This window comes from Sinocyclocheilus anshuiensis, unplaced genomic scaffold (assembly GCF_001515605.1).
Source record: "Sinocyclocheilus anshuiensis isolate Anshui unplaced genomic scaffold, SAMN03320099.WGS_v1.1 scaffold914, whole genome shotgun sequence".
Taxonomy (NCBI): Eukaryota; Metazoa; Chordata; class Actinopteri; order Cypriniformes; family Cyprinidae; genus Sinocyclocheilus; species Sinocyclocheilus anshuiensis.
Window position 1 is genome coordinate 2,024,113 of NW_015539870.1, and position 10,004 is coordinate 2,034,116.

Consider the following 10,004-nt stretch of genomic DNA (forward strand, 5'->3'; position numbering starts at 1 on the left):
TGATATAATTAAATATATATATTGTAATTTAATAATATATATTTAGAAAGAAAGAAGAATATATCATATTTTATTTTGCACTAAATTATTTTATTCTTCACTAGTCAAAATTGCGATTTTTTTTTCGATTGTGGATTAGGTCATATGATCTTGCACTGCCATTGCGTTCTTTTCCAATTGTCACCACACGTGCGGCTGTCGTGGCTTGTATCTTATTGCAGTACACACAGATTGAGAGATAGAGGGCAAGAACTGAAGTCATATTAAGCAACAGCTGCTGATTTCGGGTCAGGAATGTCAACCGCTGAGCCTGCAACCAAATGGTCAGGGCAGGAGCGCGACTGACACCTAATTTAATCCACCCACCCAGCAGCACAATCAATCTGATCATCTAGATAGCTCATTGTTATGGACACCTCATTGTTTCAGACAGTGTTTAATTCTAAACTCGGATGCTAAAGAGCCAGCCTGCACCGGCTTCCTCTGGTCTGTACAGGTTTCCTCTGATCTTTTCCTCCGCTTGTTTCCCACATCCTGTTTGTTCCCATCCACACAGGAAATGGACCATTAATGCACAGGAAGACAGAGTCCCTGATGTTGTCTATAGGTAGACACAGTAAATCACTGCAGTTGGGTATTTGCATTTTCGTGACTACTAGTCACTGAAGAGACACTGTATATGTGAGCAAACATTGCACTTGCTGCGTTCCCAAACACATCAATCTTAATGTAATTTATTCACCTGAAAATCTATATTACTGCATATGGAAATTACAATAATTCTCAAATCATTGAGGAGTAAAGAAATTCATATTCTGTACTTGGAGGATTAAGGCTGAAATATGAAATGACTTCTGAAGCACATTCACATAGTTTTTATGAACATTTTGACTGGAACACCATTAATGGTTCCTCCTGCTTCGCTTATGACTGTGAAAAGTGGAACAATTTCTCTGTAATCTCTATTTTTCAACATCAAAGATAAAAGAATTAATTTCTCCATGCATCACTGGCTTTTCTGTAATAACACACAGCTTTACTTCTATTATATTGATCAGTGGGATTGCCTTAAGTGGCTATGCTGTTTCAAACCATCCTTTCCCTTCACAACACCACCAAAGCCAGCCTATTTAATTATCCTGCATCGTGAATCTAATAAAAGTTCTCATTGGAGCACTACGCCCGCACACACACATAAACGGTCAAGCGAAACACTGCTGTGTTCTCTGCTCGTCTCCTAAATTAAAAGTGACATCAGGAAAACTGCTATAACGTCTAAAATTGAAAAAAAAAAAACTCACCCAATAGCCCAACCTTCCCTTCTCTCCCTTCCCCGCTCCGCTCTCTAGAGGGATGGTGACTGGCTAAAATATTTTATGCCTTTTTTAACCTTCAAATCCATCAGCTGGCCAGGAAAAAGGTCACTGTCTCTCCACGGAGTATCGATCTCATTTCCAGAAGAGCCAATGGAGAGGGAGAGTCTTACACAATATTGGTTGTTGGACAAGGAAGGAAGTACATCCTCTAATGCCGGGCATCAAATCTCTTTTGGGTGAAAGAAAGGACAGATGCCATCTGTGTTGTGTGTCTTTAGTATTTGCAGACTCTGTTGGTGGTTTGTTTATACAGTCACAGTGTATTTGTAGAAAGTATGTGTAGATCTTTCATTCACTATCTTATGATTTTTACAGGGTCATGGAAAATATGGAAATATCAGGGAACTGTGTTTCCAGGCCCTGAGAAGGCTTGGAAATGTTTAGAATGAATACATTTTTTTCTGTTAATTTATAAACTATTTTATATATATATTAAAACATTTCTTTAATTAAATATTTGTATTAATTTATAAAAATATTTAATTAGCTAGAAATTGTTTTTTTGAGAGTGTAATCTCAATAAAATGATTTCTAAAAATTCAACAAGTGAACAATTTCTTAAATCTTTCTTCTAGATTTGTGCATGTTTAAAATTTTTGTTTGTCTTGCAATTGCTCTTTATAATTTCAAATTAAATTTTATAAATGAATGCACTGACAAATTGCACTTAAATTCCATGCTAAAAATATATTCATTACAAAAAAATCGGACTTTTTCTGTTGTTTGTGATTAATAATTTCAAAACATATATAACCACTAAATGTGATAACATTTGTCAAAAGAGGTATAAAAATATTGTTTTCACTCTATATGCAACATAAAGAGCTGAAATAGCATGTCCGATGGATGATACAAGGGGATATTAATAAGTCAGAATGATGAGCTTTATTATCAGGGATTATATTATCAGGGTATTTCAGAAGAATTGACATGTCTATATCAAGTCTCACAGCGAGTGTCACACCTACCTTAAAAGCAGGTCGTCCCATTGATATTGGACTGTGGTGATCTCATATTGTCTATGTGTGAGAGGATGTACTCTATCCGAAGCTCGCACATCTCTAATCCTGAGCCGGACCCCTGGAGATATGAGTTGTAACATTCTTTGATGGATGCAGGACTTGAGCTGTCTGAAATGGCATAAAAATCAATAATAAATTAGGTCTTTATTAAATATGCATCTGTAAGGGCGCATTCTTCATTTGGTGTTGCTCTGTGTTTGGGTTCTGGAGAGAACTGTGATGTCAAGGCTAGCGGTTCAAGGCTGGATGATAATGTTGAGATGGATATTTTCTGATGCAAGTTTATTTTATGTAGATATCCACATTTAAAGACCTTTAATCATGCAACGTACTGAGCTTATAGGGATAGTTTTCCAAATTCTGTTCTCATTTACTCACCTTCATCTCATCCAAACCTGTTTGACTTGCTTTCTTCTGTGGAACACAAAAGGTTTTTTGAAGAATGATTTTTGTCCATACAATGAAAGTCAGTGAGGTCCTAAACAACATTGGACCCCATTGACTTCAGTTGTATAGACAAAAAACACTGAAACATTCTTTATTTGTGTTCATACATGTTTGGAATGACATGAGGGCGTGTAAATGATGATAGTATTTTCATTTTTTTGTAAACTATCCACTTAAATTAAGATGTTTATGTCACATTCTAGATGTTTATACAAATTAATGTCAATCTGAGAATTAAAATATGAATTTGTTCTATTGGAGAGAGCAGCACACGGGGGAGATTGAGGACCCTATTTTAGTTTACAATGAGCTCGGCCATTACAGGACAGACTATTTTTGGGCGCGTCACCCCTTGTGATTTCACTTAGGGTTATTTAATGCAGTCTAGATAGCTGAGGATTAAAATTGTCTGTTTATGGAGGAAACTGTTTGGGATTTGCAATCATTAAATGCATGTTTATTGCTTTGAAATGTCTCCAAATATATCCTTTTTACCACCATCATGTCTAAAAGTAGGAAAAAATTAAATTTAGTAACATGATTTAATAAGCTGAAAAAAATTGGTGTAGAAACAATTTTCACTCAGAAATTGCTAGTAAATTTCACAAAAAATTACAGCAAGAAACATTAAAAGAAATGTGAATTTGAAGTATAAAGACTGAAATAGTCATTTATTTTAAAACATACTCTAGTAATCTTTTAATTTACAATGTCGAAAATATATTTTTTACAGGGTACAGGTGAAATGAGTTCCTTTTTTTTGTAGCAGTAATAGAACAAAGTAACACAGTCTGCATAAAGAGTACATACATGTCCTTCATGGCTGACCAATCTTTCATTGCCCATTACCCACAACCCCCTGCAGCAGCCTCTCGACAATTCATCAAAGGCTTCTAGTCCCAGATGACTGGTGGCGCAGCGGCAGCAGGCATCTCTCTCTTTCACTCACTCTCTCTCTCTCTCTCTCTCTCTCCATCTTGCACTCTTTATTTCTCTGCCTCAGCCTCCCTCTTCCGTTCACTCTTTTATAGATAGACATAGCAGGCATCCACCTCCTCTAGCTCAGCACTTGGATGCATTCAGTGAAATTAACCTGCATATGTGTCAACGCTGCTCGATTCCTACCCAACAGGCTCATTTCTATCAGCACTTCTTCTGCCAAATGCCATCATTGAAAATGATGGTATCATAAAGAAAAAGGAGGGAGAACTGGGTCTGCTAAAAGCAACAAATGTTACTTGCTAGAAACATTTATTAGCAACTACGCTAATAGTTATTTTAAAAAGAATCATCTTATTGTGGATATTTGGTGTAAGTGTAAGAGTGTTTGTTGATAAAACTTTTTGGATAGGCAGATATATACTGACAGATATATTGACTAATAATGATTACCGTCTATATATATATTGACTAACGATATATATATATATACACTACCGTCCAAAAGTATGGGGTCAGTAAGATTTATTTATTTACGAAAGAAAGAAAGAAATTAAATTAGTCAAAAGCACAAATGTTTTCTACATTGATAATAATAATAAATGTTTATTGAGCACCAAATCAGCATATTATAATGATTTCTGAAGGATCAGAGTAATGGAATAATGGCTGCTGAAAATTCAGCTTTGCCATCACAGGAATAATTTACATTTTGAAATATTAAAATTACATTAAAATGGAAAACAGTTAACAGTTAACTTTTTTTTTATTAAATGAATGCAGCCTTGGTGAGCATAAGAGACTAGTTAAAAAAAAATCTTGTCATCCTCAAACTTTTGAAAAACAGCAAATAAATATTGGCATTATATCAGCCAGGTGACTGTCTTTTTAGTTGAAATAATTATTAAATAAAAAATAAATAGGAATATTAAATAATAGTGTGCATACAGTCTACTTATTTAATTAAGGCCTTCTGAAGCGACGTGCTGTCTCTGGAAAGATCCTCATTGATATGAATATCCATATCAATATGTATATCCATTATAAAGCTTTATAATGGCAGTGAATGGGGGTTGAGATTTTGAAGCCCCAAAAACGTGCCCCAAAAGTTTGAGAGCACATTAAAATCTGATTCAGTTTAAGTCTGAAAATTTGTGAATCAATTTATGAACTCCTTTTGAACAAAAGGTCACAAGTCTAATCTGCTAATAGATCATTTAGCAAAACATATGCATTTTCACTGGAGGTCTCAGAGCTTTGGACTGCACTGTATATGTACTGATCAATCACAGTACGTCTCTGGTGCCAAAAACAATCTGCTTTCCATTGCATTAAACGGTAATCGTGAATACAATTATTTTGCTCAAAACGTTCCTTATACAAGGTTCTGTTTATTCTAGCAAAATAAAAGGTTAATGTAGGAGTCCATGAAATTTCCTGTTGGCAGTTTTTCATTTCTATGCTAATTCGGCTGAATGAGAGTTCGAGCTACAGTGGCAAGGCTAAACAGCCTCTGTAAAGACATGTCTGTGGGCAGCGAGCTTCAGCAGACCTTGAGGCAAAGAGTGAAAAGAACGAAACAGCTCACAAAAGAAACAAACGTAAAGGCTGAGCCGATCACCACCCCCTCCCCAACCTCTCACACTCTCTCTCCTTTCCTCTAGTCTCTCCTTCGCTTTGTTCATATACACACACACATACAAACACACGCCCCCACAGACACACACATCCTTCTTCACTCACATCTACCCGCTCCTCTCGTCTCCCCTTTTTACCATTTTTATCTCTCTATCTGTCATTTTGACAGTGCAAATATTCTGAATCCAGCATTGTCAAAGCTTTTCATTATCCAGAGTGATTAACTGTCAAAGCGAACACCACACCGCATATTTTGTTTTCTCACAATGCTACGGTTTGTAGATGTATCCGGCAATGATCAAAGAGATCAAGCGCTAATTTGTCAGTTCAATTAGTGAGTGAATATGTCAAGTTACACGGACGAAATTCAAAAAGTGTGTGATTTTTCTTACAGACGGCCGAGTATTGTTAGGTTTTTGTGTATATGTGTGCACATGCAGTATTATGGCACAAGTAGCTGGTGGTTTTAAGTGAATGGTTGCGACTCGCGAGCATATAAGGTGGGGGGTGGGAGGGTGGTTGGTTGGTTGGTTGCTATGCATCATTCCGACTCCCTTTCAGTCCCCCTTGAATGCTGGAGTTGAGTTTCCATGGAAACACTGACCCCTGGGAGTCGATGATTTTCAGGAGGAGCCTCTTTTTACCTAGTGATTCACAGCTCAGGAAGTACAAGAAAAAAAACACACAAGCATCTTTATATTTACCTTCTAATACATAATTTTCTGGGCTCATCAGTGCCGCAGTTTTCCTCTCTTGCAATTTTTTTTTAATAATATAATTTTAATCATTTTTTGTTTCCTATCTCATATTTGTTTTTATATTCTTCTTTGTTGTGTTTTGTATCTCAGATAAACCAGTGTCATTTTAGTATTATTTATAGACTATTATAGTATTTATGAATATTTGACATTTTTAATTTTAATTTAATTTTTAAGAATTTTCTTATGTAGTTTTGCCATTTTTATTAGTTTTGTTTTTTAATTTGTATTTTTTTTAGTAATTTTAGTACTCCAACATGTTTAATTAATTGCTAAGGCAAGGTTTATCTAAGATGTATATTTTATTTAAGATATATTTAAATTAGCGAAAATGTTTTTAATGTTTTTAGTTAACAATACCAACACTGAGATAAACTTTTTTTAATACATTTGTTGTATTTTAATGTGATATTTGACAGTCTGCTTAATGTGACACAATCTGAAAAAAAAAAAAATGTAATAGAAAATTCTAAAATTCTAGAAACAAAATTTCTCTAATTCTTTTATATTATTTTCATATTTTATGAGCTCAAAATGGTGACCAATTACAGCACCTAAAATACATAGTTGCTCTTACACATTCACATCACTTTTAACTTAAGATCATACTATGTAAACTGCCCACATAGAAACAAATTCAAATACTTTTAGCAAAGAAATCCCAGATAATTTTAATGAACACATTTAGTAACAGTGCTTTCAGCAACATTTTAACAAGATCAGTATGTTCTGTGTGAGGCTTTGGTAAAATAGTACCAGCATGAGTCACTGCTTGATCAGAGGAGCAAACCATTCTAAGTTAGGGAAGAAACCATGGTAACCACTGTTTACACTTTTTTTCCCTCTATCAATGAGGAAACTGTTTTTCGCAGACATTGTCTAAAACTTACTCGCTGAGAACACTACATTGCTGTTCTGTTAAATTACCAGATTAAACTCATCTGTTAGATGTAACTTGATTTGTGGTTTAATGATACAGAAAATTATGAAATGGCAACTTGAAACAAAGTAATTACTATAAAGTCTAAAAGCAAGGCTTTGGTTTTCAATACATATGGGTACAGTTGGCGCAAAAATAGTTGTTATGTTCAAAGAAAGACATTGATTGTGCTACCAATAATGGGCTCCCAGTGGATAAAAACCATACTTCTTACTTTTAAATCCCAAAACTGAGAAATGGTGCATGCTAAACTAGCACAAGTGTGCCGGTTTCACTAGAGTGACTCATTAACTGACACCAGCCTCTCTGCTTATCTTCTCTTCAGGCCAAGCTGATAGTGCCCAACAGCACGGCAGGGCTGATCATTGGCAAGGGCGGAGCCACGGTGAAGGCCGTCATGGAGCAGTCTGGTGCCTGGGTCCAGCTCTCACAGAAACCCGAAGGCATCAACCTGCAGGAACGCGTCGTCACTATCAGCGGGGAGCCCGAGCAGAACCGCAAGGCTGTGGAGATCATTGTGCAGAAGATCCAGGAGGACCCGCAGAGCAGCAGCTGTCTGAACATCAGTTACTCTAACATCTCTGGCCCTGTGGCCAACTCCAATCCCACCGGTTCCCCATACGCCAACTCTGCAGAGGTAATGCCGGCTGCTGCTGCAGCGGCGGCGGCCACGGCCTCCAGTCTCCTGGGGCAGGCCAGTCTGGCGGGAGTAGGCGCCTTCCCCACCACCATGTCCAGCTTCTCAGGGAACGACCTGCTGACTATCACATCCGCGCTGAACACGTTAGCCAGCTACGGATACAATACCAACTCCCTGGGCCTAGGGCTCAACCCTGCGGCTGCCTCAGGAGTCCTCGCTGCTGTGGCTGCAAGCGCTAACCCTGCCGCAGCCGCGGCCGCCAACCTGCTAGCCTCCTACGCCAATGACGCATCCACCAGCTCCGGCCACCACGCGACCAGCCTGGGAGGCTTCACGCTAGGCTCGCTCGCCGCCGCCACCGGAGCCACCAACGGCTACCTGAGCGCCGCTTCCCCGCTGATGGCGAGTTCACTACTGGCCACCGAGAAGCTGACCGAGGGGGCCAAAGATGTGGTGGAGATTGCAGTGCCGGAGAACTTGGTGGGCGCCATTTTGGGGAAGGGAGGCAAAACACTTGTGGAGTACCAAGAACTGACGGGAGCCCGCATCCAGATCTCCAAAAAGGGAGAGTTTGTTCCTGGCACCAGAAACCGTAAAGTTACCATTACCGGATCGCCAGCCGCCACACAGGCAGCCCAATATCTTATCAGCCAGCGAATCACATACGAGCAGGGTGTGAGAGCCACCAATCCGCAGAAGGTGGGCTAAAAACAGGGAGTATGAAAAAAGGAGAGAAAAGAGTGGGGGATGGGGAAGATACAGAGAAAGATGGAGGGCGTGAATATCAACGAAAATCAGCCACATTCTTTGTGGGAAAAATCTCAGTATTAAAAAAAAAGATGGAAATAATTCCTCTCAAAGTGGAAAATTTGAAAAAGAAAAATGTGTAAAATGTAAATATGGGTTTAATCCTTCAATTCTGGATTTTTTTTTTTTTTGTGTGCATTTTCTGGACAGCAGTGAATGGCATTTCAACCTGGCATGCTGCCTCGCTGCAGTTCCCAGCAGGTGGGCAAGGTGGTTGGATGGGGGACAATGGGGTGGAGCAATCCCAGGAATCAGCCCTTTCCCCACCCCCATCCCCTCCTAGCTGACAGATTTTTGTTCTTTAATCTTTTAGTCCTTAGTTTAACTCCCACACTTTCGCCCATGCCTTCTCTTTAAGAGGGCCTGAGACTGATTATTTATCCCCCCCAGTCTGTGACACCCCATATCCCACCCCAGCCCCCCTCACCCCAGCCCTCCTGATCCCAGGCGGCCCGACCCTGCCCCGCACCGGGCAGGATTGGGCAGGGGATGCGAGGCTGCTGCAGGGTCTCTCAGCGCCACTAGACATTGACCTGGGGTTCCAATTGGACCAGGTGCATGCCACTACTGATGTTGTTAGCATAAGGGAAGCTTGTAGATCATGTTGCGGACATAGGCCAGGACGCAAAACACACCAGAATCTTTCGTACCAGAGCTCCTAGATATTGTGGCATTTGTCTATGGGATTCGAGGTCTGGTGTTTATACAAATACTATTATCATTATTATTATTATTACAAATTATCATCTCCATCAACGTTATTTATTAATATGATTTCACCCATAAGGACTGAAGTATTTTCTTTTGTTTTTCTTAATCTGTGAATTCAGGTTGACATGAATGTAAAGACAATATTTTGGATTTAGTTTTTTATATAAGTACATTGAATCGTCTGTCCATGTAATATATGTCTTATTTAACGTCCAGTGATAACTGCACCGTCGGCACCAACAGAGAATAGGGGCAGATGTACTGTACAGTGATATTAATACAAAAAAACACACAAACACACACCCTCAGCAAACTATTACCAGACTTAAATGCTGAAAATGCAACTAAACACAGACTTGAAATCACAGTGGGACTAGACAATTTATTCACATATCTACTGAATGAGAATGTAGGTCTTTGCACAAGTCCAAGGGAGTGTATCAGAATACGACTTTATATAAAAGCCAATCCCTTTCTGTAACGTCCCAAAACATATCCCCGTCTTTACTCTACGCTACCCCTCTGCAGCGTGAGAGATTGTGCACTTTGAGCCGCTGCAGTCGAGTATCTGCACAAATCTGCTGGAAAATTTGCGTAGATATTCCATATCAAATCAGAAAATTGGCCCTCAGAGCTCTGAGGCGTTTCATGAACACATACTACTGAAAGACTAAGAACAAATTCTGATCTGCACAGGCTGCTTAGTAACATGGTCTTCTCTGGAAA

General features: G+C 38.9%; 1 protein-coding gene across 3 annotated transcripts in view; it reads left to right on the forward strand.

The window, feature by feature from the left end:
* LOC107685091 (RNA-binding protein Nova-1-like) overlaps window positions 1–8,621 on the forward strand; it is a 52,897-nt gene extending 44,276 nt beyond the window's left edge. For all 3 annotated transcript variants that reach the window (XM_016481576.1, XM_016481578.1, XM_016481577.1), the window contains exon 6: window positions 7,446–8,621. In XM_016481576.1, coding sequence (XP_016337062.1) covers window positions 7,446–8,468 — 1,023 coding nt within the window. In that variant the 3' untranslated portion in view covers window positions 8,469–8,621. The remainder of the gene's footprint in view (window positions 1–7,445) is intronic.
* Window positions 8,622–10,004: the final 1,383 nt, after the last annotated feature.